At 48.1% G+C, this 21,970-nt stretch overlaps 4 protein-coding genes across 8 annotated transcripts in view; 2 read left to right on the top strand and 2 right to left on the bottom strand.

Annotated features, from left to right (window-relative positions):
• Positions 1-1,761, top strand: part of LOC103120560 (testis associated actin remodelling kinase 2) — a gene marked incomplete at its 5' end in the record, with an annotated part of 35,287 nt that extends 33,526 nt beyond the window's left edge. The window contains one exon of the mRNA XM_060184785.1: positions 99-1,761. Coding sequence (XP_060040768.1) covers positions 99-817 — 719 coding nt within the window. The remainder of the gene's footprint in view (positions 1-98) is intronic.
• TOE1 (target of EGR1, exonuclease) lies at positions 1,664-5,522 on the bottom strand. Of its 2 annotated transcripts, none has more exons than XM_060184784.1 (8): positions 5,344-5,522; positions 4,534-4,676; positions 4,408-4,448; positions 4,170-4,266; positions 3,881-4,060; positions 3,375-3,634; positions 2,826-2,985; positions 1,664-2,586 (listed from the first exon to the last, which is right to left on the bottom strand). In XM_060184784.1, exons 1-8 carry the CDS (start codon positions 5,393-5,395, stop codon positions 1,969-1,971), a joined length of 1,551 nt encoding a protein of 516 aa, XP_060040767.1. In that variant the 5' UTR covers positions 5,396-5,522; the 3' UTR covers positions 1,664-1,968. The 2 variants fall into 2 exon arrangements, with proteins under 2 accessions (XP_060040767.1, XP_007531050.1); XM_007530988.3 differs by having other exon boundaries at positions 3,881-4,039.
• A 22-nt stretch (positions 5,523-5,544) lies between these two features.
• Positions 5,545-19,448, top strand: MUTYH (mutY DNA glycosylase). Of its 4 annotated transcripts, none has more exons than XM_016191644.2 (16): positions 5,547-5,688; positions 15,025-15,169; positions 15,677-15,834; positions 15,924-15,963; positions 16,085-16,158; positions 16,304-16,345; positions 16,425-16,496; positions 16,794-16,907; positions 17,104-17,201; positions 17,280-17,424; positions 17,500-17,563; positions 17,728-17,919; positions 18,023-18,159; positions 18,242-18,394; positions 18,591-18,632; positions 19,249-19,446. In XM_016191644.2, exons 2-16 carry the CDS (start codon positions 15,031-15,033, stop codon positions 19,378-19,380), a joined length of 1,602 nt encoding a protein of 533 aa, XP_016047130.1. In that variant the 5' UTR covers positions 5,547-5,688; positions 15,025-15,030; the 3' UTR covers positions 19,381-19,446. The 4 variants fall into 4 exon arrangements, with proteins under 4 accessions (XP_060040764.1, XP_016047130.1, XP_007531056.1 ...); XM_007530994.3 differs by having other exon boundaries at positions 15,674-15,834; XM_060184781.1 differs by lacking the exon at positions 18,242-18,394 and having other exon boundaries at positions 5,545-5,688; positions 15,674-15,834; positions 19,249-19,448.
• Positions 19,449-19,525: 77 nt separating this feature from the next.
• On the bottom strand, positions 19,526-21,600 carry HPDL (4-hydroxyphenylpyruvate dioxygenase like). The gene has a single exon (XM_007530987.2). The coding sequence runs from the start codon at positions 21,316-21,318 to the stop codon at positions 20,203-20,205; it is 1,116 nt and encodes a 371-aa protein (XP_007531049.1). The 5' UTR covers positions 21,319-21,600; the 3' UTR covers positions 19,526-20,202.
• Positions 21,601-21,970: the final 370 nt, after the last annotated feature.

Below are 21,970 nucleotides of genomic sequence, written 5' to 3'. Positions count from 1 at the left end.
AGTCTAGGAGTTACGATTGGCCATACTACCTCCTATTCTTTCCTATGGTGCTTCTTTTTGCTATGACTAGTGATAGTAACTGGCTTGCTATATTTCAGGACTGTTGGAGAAAGTACCTGGAGTGAAGCGACTGAGCTCATTGGATGATAAAACCCATCCCAAGTCTCCACGCCCAAGACGAACCATCTGGCTATCTCGAAGCCAATCAGACATCTTCTCCCATAAGCCCCCACATATGGTGAATGTCTCAGACCCCTATTACCGGCCACAACGAAGTGGTACTGCACACCCCCCCAAAATCAACCCTTTCAGTGCTCGCCAGGACCTCAAGGGTGGCAAGATCAAGCTATTTGACTTGCCCAGCAAGTCTGTCATCTCCTTGGTATTTGACCTGGATGCACCAGGATCTGGAACTATGCCCCTGGCTGACTGGCAGGAGCCACTGGCCCCACCTGCTCGCCGGTGGCGCTCTTTGCCTGGGTCACCAGAATTCTTGCATCAAGAGACCTGTCCATTTGTGGACCGAGAAGAGTCACTCTCTGGTGGGCCTCCACCCCTGCTCAGTAGTCTCAAGTACAGAGTAAGAGAGATCCCACCATACCGAGCACCTGCCCTACCAGCTGCTCCAGCCCATGAGAATATGGACTGCACTGGTTCCCAGGAAGAAAATGGTTTTGGACTTAGGCCCCAGAGGGCCAGTCCACACCTTCAAGGTGCCTCTGAAGAGATTAATGTAGAAGAAAGGCCAAAAGGTTTGGCTTCAAACCTCTCTGTCTCAGGCATAGGTCTGAAAACACAGGGAGAACAGGATGGGTGAGCCAGGTGAGTTCTGGACTCTCCCAGGGTATCAACCTCCAGCTGAAGCCATAGGATCCCCTTAGTGTACAGCCTTGATGCTTCCTGGAAGCCAGAACCCACAGAACCAATTCCACTTCAACTTTGGGGTTCTCAGTGCCCAGTGGCTGTGTATGAGAGGGGAGACAGCAGTAAGAAGTCCTCCTAGTTAGGGCCAACAGCTGATACTAAGCCTCTGAAATCCAATAAGGAGCCCTGGCTCCCACCAAGACCCCATGCACACCCCCAGACAGAATCAGAGGATTCCTAGTTCTAGTTTGTACTGGCAAGCAACTGCTACCCCAGATTTGTCTTCTATCCCAGAGGTCTGTCTTTTGCCTTTTCATAGGGCATATAAGCTGTCAGACAGAACCTGTAGCTAACCAGGAGGCCTTAGGACATGGTTAGTTCTGAGACTTGAAGACTGGGGTGCTTCTTGTCAGTATGTCTAAGACACTTGAATAATTGCTGTTTGCACTTACTGCTCAGTCAGACCACACCACTACAATTCTATGCAAGGGGAGGGGGAGGGTAAGACAGCGTGTGGTCTTGGCTCTTAGCTAACCTATTCAAAGATTGTTCCCAGTTGATTAATCTATTTTTCGTATTTATGAAGGTGTCATAATGCTCTGCCCTGTATGACTTTCAACCTTGTGGTTGGGAGTGGGGCTGGTTTTGTAGGCCTTAGGGCCTGCTCTATGTATTTGTCAACAGGTGATACACCCAGCTGGTTAAATAGTTTATAAATGGACTGATTTTTATGGCTGGTGCTATGGAAACAGTCTTCTTACAAAGTCGCAATAAGAAATAACCAAAGATGAAGCTGGTCAACATTTTCATAACTTGTTTCTGTTGATTTTTTGTTTTTTTGTAAAAATTTCCCAAGATACTTCCAGATTTAAAATTTAATAAAGATGGTGTTACAGGCGTTGGCAAACCTTCTTATTTGTACTCTTGCATCTCAGTCTCCCAGATATAGAAGGTCCAGGAGCAACACAGTCTTAACTGCCAGACGCCACTCCATCCCCAACAGTGTGTAGTTGAGAGAAGACACATCACAGGTTGGAAGTCCAGAACTTTCTGTTACACTCTAAGCTTCTTCTCCTGGGCACTCAGTGTTAGATAGAAACTGGGTTAGCTGCTGCCCCATGCCAGCTTCATCTTCTGGTTGTGGGCTTTTGAGGAACGAGAGAATTGGCTCTTGGCCACTGTGAGGGGTACAGCTTTGCCACTCAGATATACTTTGTTGTGGCATTCAGGTAGCCAGTGTTCAGAGCTACAGGACTTGGGCTCTTGGCTCAGGCTCATGTAGGCCATCACAAAACCTGTCATAAAGGCATCGAAACCAGCCCGATGCAGTCCATCACCAGGCACTGAGTTAGGACTTGCTTGATTCCCTGGTGTTTCTGATGCAGCCAAGTCAGGTGTTTCAGGCTTTGTTGCATTAAGGTTAATCTCCATGTCATTTCTGTGACCTTGCTCAGAGCAAGGCTGGTTCTTAGTCCCATCCTCTGCCACTTCCTCAGAAATTTCCTCAGTCCTGAGATCTCCACAGATCTGCTTCGTGGGAGGACCATCCTCAGCTTCCCCAGAGGTCTGTTTCCCAGGCAGGCCCAATAATGCCCTTCGCCGTTTTTCCTTACGCCGCCGTCTTCGCCGTTTGTCCTCTGCCACAGCCTCATCAGTATCAATGATGAGGTCAATATCGTGGGATCGAAGACACTGTGGTCCTTGAGGGCACCAGCCATAGGCCTAGATGTAGAAAGGAGGATCAGAAAGAGGTTCTACAATTTGGGTTTGAGCTCAGCCCCCACAGTAATGGAAGAAGCTTCAGTGCTATGGTTTCTTTCTCCCTTTGTATCTTCTCTTTTCATCTAAAAAGTTGGTTCAGAGCAGTAAAGCCCCAGTAATGGCAAAAACAAAAAAGGGTTCTAGGTTTCAGGAATGTCCCTCTCTCTCAGGAAATTGGGGTATAGAGGGGTTGCTCTCACTGAGAAGTTATCGCAGATGCTGGTAGATTGAGGACGGTGGGTTGCAGGTGGCATGCAGCAACGGTAGTCAATTTGGCTCCTCATACTAGAAGGATAGTTGCAGAACTCCAGATGAAGATGTGGCTTGCCAGCTGCTCGCTGCTTCCCATTTTCCCGCTCACTGCAATAACACGAGGAAATCGATCCACAAACATTAAACTCCATGAGATTAGGGGTTTTGTTCATTGCTTGATGTGCATGCCTAGCACTGGTATGCACTTACTATAACACACACAGTATTTTATTTGACACAGTAGTTTAATTAGTTTTTGGATAAACACAGAAACTGAGGGGGAAGAGAGAGGAGAGACACCTGTATCACTGTTTGACCTCTTGTGAAGCTTCTTCCCTCCGGCAGCTGGGAACTAGGGGGGTTTGAACCTAGGTCCTTGTACACTGTAACACATGCACTCTACTGGGTGTTCCACAGCCCACTCCCCTTAATAAACTTATTAATATGCCTATGAAATAGGCTTATACCAGGTCCCTTGCCCCCGAACCAGTTCTCACCATTTCCGGAAGGCATATTCTAGGTAGGAAGCTACAAAGCGGGCATGAAACTCAGCAGCATATTTGGTGTCATAAATGCCAGCAGGGAACATTTCACACAGGTCAGCAGTAAAAGTTCCTAGGTTCTCTGGCAAATGTGCATAGAAGTTCTGGTACAGGAACACCAAGTCTATCAGACCATTGTGTAGCACAAGAGGCCGGCGGGCCCGGATCAGCTCCAGGAACAGAGTCCTCACTGACTGGCTCTTGCTTTCATCACCCTATGGAAATAAAAAGACCACTGGGAAGGCATTTATTTTGATGTATTTATACTGGGTCCCTCCCTATTTCCCCAATGGCAAGTTCTCCCTCCCTGCCCAGCCCAATACTATTCATCTATGCATCAGCTTTATTTCCCTAGGCCTGTAAGTAGTGACTCCCCATTCCCCTAAGAAACAGATGCTTTCTGTGTACCCTGTAGAGGGTAGAAAGTAAGCTGCAGAAGAGTTTCAAGGCAGAAGGCCTACCTTGTCATTGCCCTTATGGTAGGGAATACCCTGGGCATACTGGCGGTTGAAATTGAAGCCATGCTGTACCAGGAACTGCACAGATTTTGGTTCTATGACATACTCCTCCATGCAGAGCAAAGTCAGATTGAATACTTGGGCCAGGTATGAGTGTTCACCCTGGGAGACAAACAGGGTCTGCTATATCAAGATTTGGGAGGAAAAAAACTTCACACTTGATGTTCCTCAGGATCTGGACCCTCTTCTCCACAGCTTCAGCTCTGGGATGAAGGTTAAGATTCACTCCTACCTTGTCTGGTTGCTGCTTGAAGCAGGCGAGGCCCAAGGAGAGGATGGAACGGGTTCTGGCAGCATGACACACAGCCTTGTAACGATCCTCGATGCACCTTAAGGTTGGGTGTGAGGGTGACTGTAGCTGGGAATCCTATGAAGGACTTTAACCACCCAGGACTGTGACTTCCACTTGAGGGCTGAGGTCTTCGCCTCCTGCCAGGTGTGGACTAAAAAGACCAAGGCCTTATACTTACTGGTTTAGCAAACTCTTCCTGTCTCCAAGCCCACTCAGTTCCTAAGAGGGGGAAGGAAGAGATTATTTTGAGGTCCCAGGACTAGGCCTTTACCCACCACCTGCCTTCCCACTCTCCAGTCTTCACCGTGTCCACAGCCACAAAACTGGATGTCTTTATGGCCAGCAGGAGGGATGGCCACATCTCTTTGAAGTTGTCGCTTTGCACATCCACTACGGGAACCTGGATTACTAGCTCTTCTCCTGATTTTGTGCTTTTGCTAACAGCATCTGGGAGGCAAGAAAGGAGGTGGACTTTAACGATTTACAAATGCTCAGGAGAAACAAAACATAGTTGGGGCCTGGGAGCAATTTCTATTCAAGAAAGATGTGGCAGCTTGCCTCTGTATCATACACACTCTACACACATACCTTCAGAGTCTAGAATTTGGAGACAGGAAGCCTGGGTCTTCCAGCAGCACATGTGAAATTTTGAGAACATTATTTCCCCCTCGGCCTCACAATCCATAGAAAAGACTAGTTGGACTAGAAAATCTGAGGTTGACATGTTCTGCAGGGGATATTTTGCAGGGCTTGAGGGCTTAAGTTCTCTTAACATCCTTCAAGGTTTCATCGTACTGTTCATGTTGTCTCCAAAAGCCTTTAGTGCAGTAACAGTACAGCCCAGAATCTGATACATAAGGTCTCAAATTAGAGATTCCCCCCCAAAACATCCCACTTCTTGCGGACCACAACTCCCAACCTGCCTTGCTAAGCAGCTCCAAACTACATTTCCCGACATGCCCCAATAGGCTCTCACGAGGCGTCCCACACGCTTTCGGGACTTGTAGGCTAAGTCTTCTGAAGCTTGAGGTCGGTTTCTAGAACTGTAAGTTCGAAGCTTTCCCCTCCCTCGTTGCGCAAAGGATTTTAAGGCGACCCCTAGGAATACACTCACCGTCAGAGGCCGCCGAAGTTGAGACTGCGCCATCTTCATTATCCGCAGCCATGACACCGCGCGTCCCTCGCCTGAGTTCGAGGACACGGAACTTCCGCCGCTTCGCCCAGCGCGAGTCTAGCCTTTCAGGATGGGGGCGGGGCCTCGCACTCCGAATCGCGGGTCGGTCCGACTTCCGTTCAGACCTCTAGGGTCTGGCGCGAGGAATTGGCCCTGTGCTCTGGGAGCCTATTGGCCGGCGGCTTCCGATTCGCCGGCGAGATTGGCCGAAGCTCCGCCTCCTGGTCAGGCGCGGCCACGCCCCCGCCGGGAGTCGGTGGCTGAACCCCGGAGAGCGCGCGGAAGGTAATTGGTTTGGGTACAGACTTGGACCGGGGCGTTTTCGCTGTGCAGTCCATAGTTGCGGCCTTCAGGGGAGATGGCTTACCTACAGCCAAGCTTAAAGCAGGCTTGGGATTCAGGCAAAGCCTTTGGAGTTTGGAGGAAAGAAGGCTATCCTGGGAATGAACCTAGTTCATCCTAGCGATGATGGAGAGCTCGGAGAGAGGAAGATGGGCAAGAGGCCCCGAAATGAGGCTGCAGAGGGGTTAGAGTGACCGACTAGCAGGGAAGCAACAAATAATAATGAACATTTGAACTCCAGCAGTGGGGAGGGCGGGAAGAGGACAAATTGTAAGCCAATAGGAAGCAGCTCCCCCTTCCATCATTTTGTTGTTGGGGTGGGGGGATAGTTTTACAGTTCAGTTGTTGACACATGGGTTTATTCTTATCTCCCTGTGATAGATGTCTGCAAAACGCACTTACCCCCAACTTAGATTCTTTCTCACCATCATTTCCCAAGGACTTACAACTCTCTCCTCTTGGTTAATCACTTTTTTTTTTTAATTATCTTTATTTACTTATTGGATAAAGACAGCGAGAAATCGAGAGGGCAGGAGGGAGATAGAGAGGGAGAGAGACAGAGAGACACCTGCAGCACTGCTTCACCATTTGCAAAGCTTCTCCCCCTACAGGTGGGGACTGGGGGCTCTCTCTAGTCCTTGTGCACTGTAACACATGCACTTAACCATATGCACCACCACCCGGCCCAGGTTAATCATTCTTTCTAGTTCATCTTCAGCCTTTCTCTGCTGAGCCTTTTTCTTCATTATTTGAATTCTTTTCATTTTTAAAAAAGGCTCTTTTTAACGTCCTTCATCTCACTAACTTAACAAGTATGTACTCACTTCAGTTTACCTAGCACTATATTTAGCATAGGTGAGACAAATCAACAGGTGAGACAAAGTCCTTGCTCATGGAATTCTATAGTCAAATCAAAGAATCACAAGCAAATGTAAAATAACACTTGTGGAGAAGTACACAAGAGGGTAAGGCTGGAGGATCTGAATTAAACATTTAAGACATGACAGTCAACTAACTGTTAGAGCAAAAGAGTTGTCCAAGTGAATCCTCAAGGTAAACAGACACTTAGATTTAAGCAGCTATTTCAGGCAAATCTTACTGGAGCGTAGTAGAGGGAGAAGTTGGGACGAGGTAGGCGGAACTAACAGCAGTGAGTATGATGGCCAGTCTCCCAGTGACCAGTAAGAAACTTTGTCATCCTATACATCTCTCACCATCCTACTATTCATCTGCTCCTCATTCTATTCTGACCACATCGACTTTTTTTTTTTTTTTTTTGCCTCCAGGTTATTGCTGTGGCTTGGGGCCTGCACTATGAATTCACTGTTCTTAGAAGCCATTCTTTTCCATTTTGTCACCCTTGTTGTTGCCAGATAGAACAGAAAGAAATCGAGAGAAGAGGGAAAGATAGGAGGAGAGAAAGATAGACACCTGCAGACCTGCTTCACCATTTGCAAAGCATCCTCCCTGCTGGAGGGAAGCCGGTTTTATGCCAGTCCTTACACTTTGCACCATGTGTGCTTAAGCCACCGTGCTACTGTCTGGCCCCGACTTTTTTTTTTTAATTGCTAACAGTCTTATTACTTGGATTCAGTTCCAGCACTATGAATCCACTGCTCCTGGTTGCCATTTCCCCCTTATTTTATTTGACAGGACAGAAATTGAGAGCGAAGGGGGAGATAGAGGGAGAGAGAAAGATAGACAGCTGCAGACCTTCACCGTTCCTGAAGCATCCCCCCTGCGGTTGGGGAGCCGGGGCTATCTCAGGTCCTTGCACATAGTATCATGTGCACTTAACCCCAAATGTGCCACCGCCTGGCCCCCCACATTGACTTTACCAGGCATCATCGTTAGGGTTTTCTTCCTACCTCCGTCCTTGCCACAAGAGAGACGTGCCTTTCCCACATGACTTACTCCAACTGCTGTGAGTCATTGGTCAAATACCACTTTAGTAAAGCCTACCTTCACCACTTTTTAAAAAATTTTTTTTATTATTTTACTCATTTATTGGATAGAGACAGCCAGAAATCAAGAGGGAAGGGGGGGGGCATAGAGAGGAAGAGAGATAGAGAGACAACTGCAGCCCTGCTTCACTCGTGAACTTGCCTCCTGCAGGTGGGGACCGGGGACTCGAACCTGGGTCCTTGCACTCAACCTGGTGCGCCACCACCTGACCCCCTTCACTTCTTTTTTTTTTAAATTAATTAATTAATTAATTAATTTTTGTTGCTCTTGTCTTTGTAGCCTTGTTGTGGTTATTCTTGTTGTTGTTGATGTCGTTCATTGTTGGATAGGACAGAGAGAAATGGAGAGAGGAGGGGAAGACAGAGAGGGGGAGAGAAAGGTAGACACCTGCAGACCTGCTTCACCACCTGTGAAGCGACTCCCCTGCAGGTGGGGAGCCAGGGGCTCGAACCAGGATCCTTCCACCAGTCCTTGCTCTTTGCGCCACGTGCGCTTAACCCGCTGCGCTACCACCCGACTCCCCCCCTTCACTTCTTTACAATTACAGTACTCCCCCAACTTCATATTCTTTTTTTCCCCTCTTGTCTTTTCCTCTTTCTACTAGCATTTATCACCTAATATCCCATATAATTTACTTATGTGGGTTTTGTTTGTTTTGTTTTTACCAGAATACTGCTCAACTGTGGTTTATGACTGTGCTGGGGATGGAACCTAGGTAGGACCTTGGAGTCTCAGGCATGAAAGTTTTTCGCATAATCACTACACTATCTCTCTGCCTCTATTTGGTTTGTTGTTGTCATCATTACTGGGACTTCACCACTCTAGGCTAAATTTTTTTCTTTTCTTTTTCAGATAGAAAGAGGCAGGGCCAATGAAATAGCTCGCTTGGATAGTATGCTGCTTTGCCATGTGCACAACTCAGGTTCGATCCTGGTCTGCATCTCACTGGAAGGAGCTTTAGTCTGTGGTTTATCTATCTGTCTCTTTCTCTGCCTCTCTGCCTCCTCCTTTTTTCTTTTTTAAACATTTTTATTTATTTATTAATGAGAAAGAAGAGGAGAGAGAGAAAGAACCAGATATTTTTCTGGTATGTGTGCTACCAGGGATCGAACTCAGGACCTCATGTTTGAGAGTCCAATGCTTTATCCACTGTGCCGCCTCCCAGACCACCCTGCCTCCCTTTTATTTGATAAAAAAACAGGACTGGGGAGATAGCATGAGGGTTATGCAAGACTTTCATGCTTGAGACTCTGAAATCCCAAGTTTAATCCCCAGCACCACCGTAAACCAGAACTGAGCAGTGTTCTGGAAAAAAAAAAATAGAAAGATACAATAGCACTGAAGCTTCTTTCAGTGTAATGGAGTCCAGATTTAAGCCTGGATTATGTCCATAGCAAAGCTAGTATGCTATCCAAGTAAACTGTCTTCCAGGCTCTTTTAAAGACTTTTTTAAGATAAGCATTTACTTACTTATTTACAGATTCGATGCTTTATAAATATAAAATTTCCACACTGACATTTTACTTTTATTTTTCCAGAGAGACATAGAGAGGGAGAGACATCATGGTACTGAAGCTTCCTCTGGTGCTGTGCATGGCAAGTCATGCACCCTTCCTGGTGAGCTATATACTGGCTCCTATTTTTACTCATGTATATTATTTACTAACTACCTCCATTAGAACATAAATTCTGGGGTTTAACTAGGTAGTGGCACACCTGGTTGAGCACACATGTTATAGTGCACGAGGACCCACATTTGAACATGCAGAGGGAAAAGCTTCACAAGTGGTGAAGCAGTGGTTCAGGTGTCTCTTTGTCTTCCTTCCTCTCTATCACCCCCTTCCCTCTCAGTTTCTGGCTCCCTATTCAATAAATAAAAATAATTAAAAAAATTAAAACATATATATATATATAAATTCTATTAAGGCAGAGTCTTTCAGATTTATTCACTGAAGTATTCGAAGTACATAAAACTGTTTTACATCATATTTGTTCACTGGATTAATGAGGCAATTTTAAGTAAAAAAGTAGCATAGCAGGGTCAAGGTAGATTGCATATGGTTATACAAAGAGACTCTCATGCATGAGGCTTCAAGCCTCACCTCTCGCCACCACCATGGTAATCCAGAGCTGAGCAGTGTTCTGGTAAAAAAAAAAAAAAAAAAAACAAGTAGCAGCTGTGATTGTGTTTGTGTGTGTGCTTTTTTATTAAATTTTTTTTATCTTTATTTATTTACTGGGTAGAGACAGCCAGAAATTGAGAGGGAAGGGGGTGATAGAAAGGGAGATAGATGGGAGCTGGGCTGTAGCTTAGTGGGTTAAGCGCACGTGGTGCAAAGCGGAAGGATCCCGGTTTGAGCCCCGGCTCCCCACCTGCAGGGGGTCACTTCACAGGTGGTGAAGCAGGTCTGCAGGTGTCTTTCTCTCACCCTCTCTGTCTTCCCTCCTCTCTCCACTTCTCTCTGTCCTATCCAACAAAGACATCAATAACAGCAATAATAACTACAACAATAAAACAACAAGGGTAACAAAAAGGAATAAATAAATATAAAAAAAGGTATTAAAAAAAAAGAGAGAGACACTAGCAGCCCTGCTTCACAACTCACAATGCTTTCCCCTTGCAGATGGGGACCAGGGACTCAAACCCAGGTCCTTGAGAACTGTAACATGTACACTTAACCAGGTGTGCCACCACTTGGCGCCTGCTTTTTTTTTTTCTTTCTTTTAATTTATTTCATTGCTGCCAGGGTTAGCTGGGGCTAGATGCTGACACTACAAATCCATTGCTCCCAGTGGGCATTTTTTTCCATTTTCTTATTTTTTGGATAGAACATAGAGAAATTGAGAGGGAGAGAGAAAGATATCTGCAAACCTGCTTCACCACTCATGAGGCATCCCTAATGCAAGTGGGGAGCAGGAGCTTGAACATGGATCCTTCTATGTAATGTGTACACTCAGCTGGGTGCCCACCACCCAGCCCCTGTGTTTGTTTGTTTTTAACAAGAGCACTGCTTATCCCTGATATATGGTGATGCCAGGAATTGAGCCTGGGGTCTCAGAGCCTCAGACATGAAAGTCTTTTGCATGATAATATGCTATCTCCTTGGCCAATATGATTCTCTTTTGATAATATTAACTTGACTCTTTGAAGAATGTTTTATATAAATGAGTTATGGAAGTAAGGAAGTTTGACTGTGACAGGGAGGAGAGCGAGTCTTGTGGCAGAAACTGGAGGAGCAGGGCCTTGAGCTTAGAAAACTTAGGAGGGGGAGTAGGGTGGTAGTGCAGTGTGTTAAGCATAGGTGGCACAAAGCACAAAAACTGATTAAGGATCCTGGTTTGAGCCTCCGGCTCCCCACCTGCAGGGGGGTTGCTTCACAAGCAGTGAAGCAGGTCTGCAGGTGTCTTTCTCTCCCCCTCTGTCTTACCCTCCTCTCTCCATTTCTCTCCTATCCAACAACAATGACATCAACAACAACAACAATAAAACAACAAGGGCAACAAAAGGGAATAAATAAATAAATAAATATTTTTTAAAAAACTTAGGGAGAGTAGGGTGGTAGTACAGTGGGTTAAGTGCAGGTGGCGCAAAGCACAAGGACCGGCATAAGGATCCCGGTTTGAGCCCTGGCTCCCCACCTGCAGGGGAGTCTCTTCACAAGTGGTGAAGCAGGTCTGTAGGTGTCTATCTTTCTCTCCCCCTCTCTGTCTTCCCCCTCCTCTCTCCATTTCTCTCTGTCCTATTCAACAGCAACAACAACAATAATAACTACAACAATAAAACAACAAGGGCAACAAAATGGAATAAATAAATAAATAAATAAGATAAATATTTTTTTAAAAAAAACTTAGGAGGAAGGACCATTTCTCTTTGTATTGAAAGGAAGGAGGAGAGTGCAGAAGTCTGTTATTTTTTCTCTCTCTCTGAAGGAAGAATCAAGTTATTTTCATGAAAGTAAGGTCAAGAACCAGGTTTAAGGGAGTTGAGTAGTAGCACAGTGGGTTAAGCACACGTGGCGTGAAGCACAAGAATCAGCGTAAGGGATCCTGGTTCGAGCCCTGGCTCCCCACCTGCAGGGGTGTTGCTACACAAGTAGTGAAGCAGGTCTGCAGGTGTCTATCTTCCTCTCTTCGTCTCTGTCTTCCCCTCCTCTCTCCATTTCTCTCTGTCCTATCCAACAACGATGACATCAATAACAACAACAATAATAACTACAACAATAAAACAGCAAGGGCAACAAACGGGAAAATAAATAAATATAAAAAAAAATTAAAAACTTAAAAAAAGAACCAGGTTTAAGGGGCCAGGCAGTGGTACACCTGGTTGAGTGCACATGTTACAGTGCACAAGGACCCAGGTTCAAGCCCCTGGTCCCCACCTGCAAGGAAAAGCTTTGTGAGTGGTGGAACAGTACAGCAGGTGTCTCTGTCTCTCTCCCTCTCTGTCACCCCCTTCCCTCTAGGTTTCTAGCTATCTCTAGCCAATCAATACAGATTAAAAAAAAACTGAAAAAAAAAAAAGAACCAGATTTAAGTACCCAGTCCTCACTGTAGGGGCAACTAGGGGGTAGGTATGGATCTTTGCAAGTGGTAAACCAGTGCTGCAGGCTTTTTTTAAAAACCAGAATACTGCTCAGTTTTAGCTTCTGGTTGTGTGTGGGGTTGAACCTGGGCCTTTAGGACCTCAGGCATGAAAGGCTTTTTTTTTTCTTTCTGCATAGCCATCATGCCACCTTTCCCTTCTCTCTTCTTCTCTTGACTTATCTCTGTATCTATCAAAAAACAAACCAGAAAAAAAACATTGGGAGCAGTGGAGTTGTTGAGCAGAATCAAGGCGCAGTGATAACCCTGATGGCAAAAGAAAGGAGAAGGGGCTGGGATGCACACATAGGTTATGCAAAAGACTCTCTCATGCCTGAGACTCTGAGTTCCCAGGTTCAGTCCCCAGCCCCCATCATAAGCCAGAGCTGAGAAGAGGTCTGGTCTTTTGTCTCTGTCTCTGTCTCTATCTCTCCTGTTAAAACAAAATATTTAAAAAAAAAAAAAAAAAGGAGGAGGAGGTGGTGGAGGAGGTGGTGAAGTCTAAGGTTTGAGGAGAGCAGGACCGGGCAGTGGCACACTCAGCTGAGTGCATAGATCACCAAGCACAAGCACTTGGGTTCCAGGCCTTGTTCTCCACCTGAAGGGGAGAAGTTTCACAAGTGGTGAAGCTGTGCTCTCTTTCTACCTCTCTATTTTCCTCTCCCTTCTTAATTTCTTTGTCCTATCAAGTGAATAGAAGGAACAAGGAAGGAAGGGGAGGGGGAGGAGGGAAGGAAGGAAACAAGAATAATTATAAAGAGAAAACACGACCTCCAAGATAAGTAGACTTGTTATGCAGGCACCAAGCATCAGTAACAACCCTGTTGGTAAAAAGAAAAAGACGGGGGCCAGGCGGTAGCACACCGGATTAAGCACACATACTGTGAAGTGCAAGGACCAGCCCAAGCATCACGGTTCAAGCCCCTGGCTCCCCACCTATGGCGGGGAAGTCGCTTCACAAGTGGTGATGCTGGGCTGCAGGTGTCTTTCTCTCCCCCTCTTTATCTTCCCCTCCTATCCGACAACAACAACAATGGAAAAAAGATGACCTCCAGGAACAGTGGATTCGTAGTACAGGCACCAAGCCCTGGGGATAACCCAGGAGACAAAAAAAAAAGCAGAGACTAAGGGAGCCAGGTGGTGGCACACCAGGTTAAGCGCACATAGTAATAAGCACAAGGATCACAATTTGAGCCCCTGGCTCCTCACCTTTGGGAGGGGGAGTATCGCTTCACGAGTGGTGAAGTAAGTCTGCAGATGTCTTATCTATCATCCCCCTCTCCATCTTCCCCTTCTCTCTGTTTTTCTCTGTCCTGTCCGTAAAACAAAAAATCAAGAGCAGTGGATTTGTAGTGCCCGCACCGAGCCCCAGTGATAACCCTGGAGGCAGAAAAAAATATAACCTATACACAGTAATCATACCACCTAGCAATTATACTGCTTAGAACTTATCCACAGGAGTTGGAAAAAAAAAAGTTAGTTTCAACTAAAGGCTTACCAGGGGCTGCAGTGTAGCACAACACAAGAGTACAGCTCCAAAGACAGATTTTGTGGTTAAAGGGACAAGTTGCTTGATCTCTAAAAGACTGTTTCCTCAAAAGTAAAATTAAAATAATACTAAAAGGTATCTCATGGAGTTACCAGGAGATTGAGAAATTTAGTAAAGCTCTTGGCTTAGGGTCTGACGTAGAGTAAGTTTTCACTTTGTCAGAAAAAGGCAGCCAGAATAGTAAAGAAGCAGTGAAGTGTAATAAGATTTATCTTCTCTCTACTAATGACTAGTGATGAGTTACTAGATCAGGAAAAGATTAAGAAAAAAAAATAGCTCATCTCCTCCCTTTCCTACTCACTATTTGCTCTTGAGGCAAACTTTTCCCTTCTCTAATCCCTGATCTCTCTTCTATATAGAATGACAATTTTGGGAGTCAGATGATGGTGCACCTGGTTAAGCGCTCACATTACAGTGCACAAGGACCCAGGTTCAAGTCCCTGGTCCCCACCTACAGGGGGAAAGCTTCACAAGTGGTGAAGCAGGGGTGCAGGTGTCTGTCTGTCTCTATCTCTCCTCCCCCTCTCAATTTCTCTTGTCTCTATCCAGTAATAAATAATACTTTAAAAAAAAAAAGAATGACAATTTGGATTTGGTGACTACTAGAGGCCATTTCAGTTCATTTATTAAGAAGATACACCTCCTGCTCTCCTCATCCCCCCAGGCTCTTAGATACAACTGAGGAACCCTGTCCACACGTACTGTTACAAAAGGCACCAGGAATATGCAGATACTTCCAAACAAGGATTTGGTCCTTGACACAGTCTATGACTTCTTTTTTTTTTCTTTTTGGCATCACCAGGACTTCACCTCTTTAAGTCAACTTTTTCAGATAGAAAAACTAGGGGAGGGGAGGGGAGGGGGGGGAGAGGAGGAGACTGAAGCTTCTTTCAGTGTACTAGAGGCTGGGTTTAAACCTGGGTGAAACCTGCAGGTGCACTATCCAGATGAGCTATTTTTCACATGACTGCATTGGTTACTCAAAGGCCACTTGCAGAAGCTCAGCCCTACTGGTTATACCTCAGCCACAGCCAACCAAGAGCAAACCCATGAGCATATAGAGAGTGTGTGAGAGAAGCTAGACACTATGAATAGTGTGGGGAGAAAGGTGATTATACCCTTACAGGACCCCAAGATTCAGCCACATTGTGACTGACTGTTTTGACTGGACTTTTCTGTCTTAGGTCATTATGAAGAAGCCACGAGCTACTGCTGTCAGAAGTCGAGCTGCTACTGTCAGAAGTTGCTGTAGGAAGCAGTTGTCAAATAAGAAAGGAAGGGAGAAATGTGCATCCGGCAGCAGTCAGACCAAACCTTCTCCCTGTGGTGGTAAGGCACTAAGTTCTATCAGGAATTCAGTGGCTGGCTACGAAAAAAGGTTAATTTAGGCTGGGAAGGGGGGATGAAGGAGGGATGGATTATGCCACTCAAGGACTACTTAAAGATGTGATTTTGAGTTTATGACTTTGAGATAATTACTCCAATAGGCTTTTTGCCAGTGAAATGGAATGTTAATCTGTGCATTTCCTTTCTTGAGTGATAAAATCATCAGCTTGAAAGTATTTTATAAACACGAAATGCCTACATAGGTATACATTTTGCTTGGCTGAAGCTGTTGAATTTTCACTATGACCCAGAGACAAAGGAGCCAGCAGTACCCCATCCTAGGAAAGTTAAGGCCTCTAGAGACTCTGCTTAGACTCTGCTGGGAGAGTTGTGGTCAGAAGCTTAAGGATTTGCCATTGGAAGCACAAAGCAGCCAGGCTGTGGTAGCCTGGGTTCTTGATACACAGGCTGTGTAGGGACAGTTCTTAAATTTTCCTTGGACCTCAGCAGACTTCACCAGGCAACAACAGCAAGAGAAGGAGTTGGTATTGCCATCCTCTGTCTCCTCATACCATCTATTCAGAGACCAAGCTGAGGTCATAGTCTTCCGGGAGAGCTTGCTGACCTGGTATGATCGAGAAAAAAGGGACCTGCCATGGAGAAGACGGGTAGGTAGACAAGGGACAGAGATGGTGGGGTGGGAAACTGGTGCCAAGTCCCCTCCACACTAACACCCCATCTGGGGTTGCTTTGGCAGGCAGAGAGTGAGGTGGACCTGGATAGGCGGGCATATGCTGGTGAGTACCTCTCCTGAGAACAGGGCTGCTTTTCCTAGATGCCCTCAGGTCTGAGTCAGGGGGTTGTGAGTGACTAGCAAGGCAGGTCAGCAGAACCCTCATGCCAACCCCTCTCCCCCAGTGTGGGTTTCAGAGGTCATGTTGCAGCAGACTCAAGTTGCCTCTGTGATTGACTATTACACTCGATGGATGGAGGTGCGTTCAGGGAAGGAAGGGGAGGGTCATGGGCTAGATCCCAGGTGAGTGCCCCTGTTTTGGGTGTAAATATAACCTGGGGCTGGGGGCTGTGTACCTCCTTCTCCATTGACCTCATCTCTTTTTGTTTGCCTTTGGACAGTAGAAATGGCCAACACTGCAGGATCTGGCCAGTGCTTCCTTGGAGGTGAGAGTCACCCTACGGTAAGGGAATAGAACACTGAAGAGTAGTTACTGATTTCTCTCATCTCTAATCTCATCCACAGGAGGTGAACCAGCTCTGGGCTGGCCTTGGCTACTACTCCCGAGGTCGACGGCTCCAGGAGGGAGCCCGGAAGGTAAAGGGTTGGCAGTACAACTCCAGCCCTCAGATGTCTCATAACTTAATGCTTTTAAAAATATATATTTATTTTCCCTTTTGTTGCCCTTGTTGTTTTATTGTTGTAGTTATTATTATTGATGTTGTCATTGTTAGGACTGAGAGAAATGGAGAGAGGAGGGGAAGACGGGGAGAGAAAGAGACACCTGCAGGTGGAGAGCTGGGGGTTCAGACTGGGATCGTTACTCCAGTTCTTGCACTTAATCTGCTTTGCTACCACCCAACTCCCAACCTAATGCTTTCTTACCACAATCAGGTAGTAGAGGAGCTAGGGGGGCACATGCCACGTACAGCAGAGACCCTGCAGCGACTTTTGCCTGGTGTGGGGAAGTACACAGCTGGAGCCATTGCTTCCATAGCCTTTGGCCAGGTGAGTCCATAGTGTGTCCCATGTGTGTGAGTCTCTGCACCAGCAGAATTGGGCACCACCAGGGGCTCTGGGCTGCTCCAGAACACAGGTGGCAGAAAACTCCTCCTTGGGGGGCCTCCGAGTTTTTTTTTTCTGGGGAAGTTGGTGTCTCCCAAAGTCTGGTCCCAGGGCTCATCCCTGCAATCTTCTATGCCAGGCAAGTGGTGTGGTGGATGGAAATGTAGTACGAGTGCTATGCCGTGTCCGAGCCATTGGTGCTGACCCCAGCAGTACCCTTGTCTCCCAACAGCTCTGGTAGGATATTGGGGTAATGGGGGAGATCAGGATGGGCATCTCCAAGGGTATTTGGCTTAGAGCAGGTTTCCCTTGTAGGAGCCTAGCCCAGCAACTGGTGGACCCAGCCCGGCCAGGGGACTTCAACCAGGCAGCCATGGAGCTGGGAGCCACAGTGTGCACCCCACAACGCCCGCTTTGCAGCCAGTGTCCTGTGGCGAGCTTGTGCCGTGCATACCAGAGGGTGAGTTCTCTGAGGAGTCGGGTATCCTAGGGAAGAATGACCCCTGCTCCGTGACTTTTGCTTTCTGTCTCTCAGGTGAAACAAAAGCAACTCTCAGCTTCACGGCATTTGCTGGGCTGTCCTGATGTGGAGGATTGTGGTGAGTATCAATACTGGCCTTTCCCTGTTAAGGACTTGCTTGGGGAAGCCTCATTCTACTTCATCCTATAGCTTGAGTTGGGTTCTGCAGAGCTGGGCCAAGTCCTGCTCTTGACTTGGCCCCTAAGCTCATCTGACCTGAGTGGAACTTGGATCTGTTTCCAGCTCCCGATGCTGGACAGTGCCAGCTGTGTGCACCTCCCACGGAGCCCTGGGACCAGACTTTGGGAGTCACCAACTTCCCCAGAAAAACAATTCGGAGGCCCCCCAGGGAGGAGTTTTCTGCCACTTGTGTTCTGGAGCAGCGCAGGGCCCCTGGCGGTGCCCGAATTCTGCTGGTGCAGAGACCCAACTCAGGTACCAGGATCCTGGGAGTTGGGTACAGTGGCAAGAGCAACAAGGGAAAAATGGAGGATTCAACAGTAAGATTTACCCCTGCCTGGGCTGCCCTCCTTCTTAGGTCTGCTGGCAGGACTGTGGGAGTTCCCATCTGTGACCATGGAGCCCTCAGAGAAGCATCAGCTGGAAGCCCTGTTACAGGAATTGCAGACTTGGGCTGGGCCCCTCCCAGCCACCCACCTCAAGCACCTTGGCCAGGTAAGTGAGCAGAGAAGCCAGGAATGATGGCTTTTGTTGCCACATGCACAGACCTATTTCAGCCCCTTGTCCCTTCCTGCAGGTGATCCATACCTTCTCTCACATTAAGCTGACATATCAAGTATATGGTTTAACCCTGGAAGGGCAGACCTCTGTGACCATCACACCACCTGGAGCTCGCTGGCTAACTCGGGAGGAGTTCCACACTGCAGCTGTCTCCACAGCCATGAAAAAGGCATTCCCTTTGCTATCTTTCCTGTATCTCCATGAACCTATAACTATATAAACAGAAAAGAAAGTAGACATTAAAGAAAAGTGCTGGGATATGAACTTGAGGGCAGAGCACAAGGGTCTGAATCAAAGGGGGGGGGGAATCTGGCTCTTTGGGGAAAGATGCCAATCCTGCGCTGTTCTTTTCTCTCCTTGGCTAGGTGTTCCGTGTGTATGAGGGTCAACAACCAGGGCCCTGCAAGGTGAGTGTTCACCCAGCCATCTCCCCAGACCTAAAAGTACTGGCTTTTACTGAGTTAGATCACACATAGAGGGTGGACATTCTCCACACTTTTAGCCTTATTATGGGGAAGGGAATAGTGAAGACTTTTCCAGATTGGGAAGGACAAAAGATCAAATGGAGATGGTAGTGTCACAAGTGTGTGAAATGCAGGTTTTGTGGAATATGAGGAGGCATGCAGTTAGTTCTGTCTGGGAGGCAAAAGATTGGAAGACTGCTTAGAAATGACTAGTTTTCTGCATCCTAGCTAGGAGTCAATTATTTTCTCTAGGCAGGAAGTTAAAATGTTCTTTCCAGGCCCAAGAGTAGTGTGCACAAAGGGGAGTGAATGGTTTACTAAACTGGAGTGGGAAGCAGGGCCTGTCCAGGCCAGTCAAGCCATGAACAGGCCATTATAGCATTCTAAGTGGATTTACATTTTAGAAAGATTACCTTGAGCTGGTTTGTAGAGGTTATCTAATAAGCAGGACAGGTTGCATTCCAGGCTAGAACTTGAGCTGGGTCAGTAGAATCATGGGAGGGGTAGGAAGAGACAATTTTTTGCTATCACACAGTGCTTTTCTTTGCCTTCTGCACAGGGTTCCAAAAGACCCCAGCTGTCTACCCCATCTAGCCAGAAAAAGCCCAGCCGAGGCCAGCAAGTCCTGGATAGCTTCTTTCATCCTAACATCCTGACTGATGGACCCAACCTCAATAGTGATGCCCAGTGACACTCTGGGAACCACCACTTCCTCAGAATTACATTTTAAAATAAAGTATCTATTTTTGTAGTCATTTGGGAGACTCTGCACCTTCTTCCTAGCCCTTCTGACTCCTCTCAGGGGCCTGAAAGATGGTAAAGTCTTTTTTGGTCCTAATGGTGGAATCCCCAACCTGTTCTGGGCAGCTAGAGGAGGGGGTATGTTCTGTCCAGAGCAGTGTCTTTCCCCAGTCCAGAGAAAGCAGCTGCAGGAAGCCCCTGCCAGAGGCTGATACCTAACACCCTGGTCCATTGATTGGAACAACGCCATCCTAGAGCAGGTGGTTAGGCTCAGGCCCAGGAAGCGAGCCCCTCCCCACCTGCAGTGGCTGCTTCATAGGAAGAAGGGAAACACAGGGATGGGTTTGTTCTTAAATTCCCACCTCAAGTACTAAACTTACTTATTTCCTAAACATTTTATTTAAGGGTATATTTGTCATGAATCAATACACAAAAGTAGGGTGCTCATAGCCATAAAATTGGGGGTGAGTAGAGAGATACAGGATCAAAAAAAGACACAAGGAGACTAAAGTATTGCTTATGTTCTATTTCCTAGTTATAATTTCCTTAATCTTTGTACCTAGCATATTATTATTTAGATTTAGGCTCTAATGTTCATAGTTAAAAAAAAAGAACTCCCATTCTGGCTCACTGCAAGAAAGTCAATTTCTGGCAGGTGCTGGTGAAATGAGGCTACACCTGGCCCCTGGGAATTCTTAGCTCTGGGCCTGTAGGTGTCCTTAGTTCCTGTGTTGCAGTCCCTACAACTCCAAAAGAGGTGACTGCACACAGCTCAAGCTTCTTGGCTCCTGGCAGCTTCCTCTTGTACAGACTGCCACAGGGCCCGGATGTTGCCCTGGCCAAAGCCTGTAGCCCCCTGCCTCTGAATCAGCTCTAGGAAGAAAGTGTCCTCCGCAAAGAGAGATTTGGTGAAGACCTGAAGCAAAAACTTGCCTTTATCACCATCTAGCAGGATCCCCTGTCTGGCCAGTAGGCTGGGCTCATGCCCTGCAGCCAGGATCTGTTTTTCCTTGCCAGGCTGCCGGTAGTAAGCTTCAGGGGGATTCAGAAACTGGCCTCCTGCCCCCGCCACTCCCTCTGCGGCTTCCAGGATGTTCGATGTATAAAGTCCCACATGCTGCAGCCCTGGTCCCCCGTGCCGGGCCAGGAACTGCTCCACTTGGTCCTGTCCTGAGACGCCCCCGGGGAGGGACTCAGCAAGCACGAGAGTGGGAACAGCGCTGCCAAGTGGGGTTTGCAAAGCGGTGAGCCTCAGTCCTCCGCGCCCGGACTTGACGGGCACCTCGAGGCCCAGCTCCGGATCCTCCCCTGGACTCAGTGGCAGGTGCTGAAAGCCCAGGCAGTCGTGGAACCAGCGCACCAGTGTCGGGGAGCTGCCGGGGATGCAGGCCAGGGTTAGGTGGTCCACGTGGCTGACCCAGCCCGGGCTAGCTGCCGAGGACACAGGCTTGAAGCCGGGCAGGAAGGGCCCACAGGGGCCGGCAAGCTCCAACAGCGTCAGGCTGAGGGTGCCGGCTGGAGAGCTGATCACCGTGTAGGTGGCGGCGCCCTGCGCATCCCGCACGCTCACCGGGGGAACCCGCACGTTGCAACCCCGTGCGGCCAGCGCCCGGGCGGCAGCGCCCGCGTCCGCCACCTCAAAGCACAAGTTGGTGGCGCTGGGCACAGCATGGTGCGGGTCCAGGCCGTACAGGGGCTCCCCGGGCCCCGCGCCCTCGTTCACCAGGAAGACCGTGTGGCGGCTGCGCAGCGCCAGCTGCCTCCAGCCACCCGCCTCCCGGAGCGCCAGAGGCTGGAAGCCGAAGAGCCGCTGCAGGTCGCGGGCGAGTGGCTGCCCTGCCGGCACGTGGAAGGCGATGTGGCACAGCCGGCGGGCGGGCGCGGCCATGGCGCTGCGGACGGCGACCCCGCCTGTCCTTCCCCGGCACCGCTCACTTGAAGTTCAGGACTCACGACTCTGGTAACGCTTGTCGTCAGAAGCCGGTGGTGTCTGGTTTTGCTCGCCCAGCGCGTTCCTAGCTCCTTCCAGAGTGGAGTCAGGAACTGACTGACTGACTCCTAGGGAGCCCGCGGTTCTTCTTCCCTAGACGAGCAAAACCTGCTGCAGCTGCCGCGGGAGCCCGGCTGTGAGCCGCGGGCGGTAAGGACCACTCGGAGCCCTGGGGGCGGGGCTTGCGGGGCGGGGCCAGACGGGGTGGGGCCAGTGGCCGCGTTCTCCTTCCTCCCTCCCCGCGCCAGTCCCCCAGGGTGCACGGGAACACCGGACTGCGCCTTCCCAGGACCTCTGGCCGAGTCACGCCCTGGGACACAGAGCCTCTGTCTTCGTTCAGTTCCAGGCTCTTGAGTTCAGTCATTCCTCCAGCCGCAGAGTAAAGGAGTCAGCCCCGGTTGGGAGAGGAGCCCAAATGTTCCCTGAAGTATGAAATTTCTTTTTTCTCTTCTCTTCTATTTCCTTTCCTTTCCTTTCCTTTTTCCTTTTTTCCTTTTTCCTTTCCTTTCCTTTCTGGTTATTTATTTTACAGAGCATTGATCATCTCTGG

Source organism: Erinaceus europaeus, unplaced genomic scaffold (genome assembly GCF_950295315.1).
Source record: "Erinaceus europaeus unplaced genomic scaffold, mEriEur2.1 scaffold_275, whole genome shotgun sequence".
NCBI lineage: Eukaryota > Metazoa > Chordata > Mammalia > Eulipotyphla > Erinaceidae > Erinaceus > Erinaceus europaeus.
Note: the sequence above shows the minus strand (reverse complement) of the source record. Positions and strands in the feature narration are given on the sequence as shown.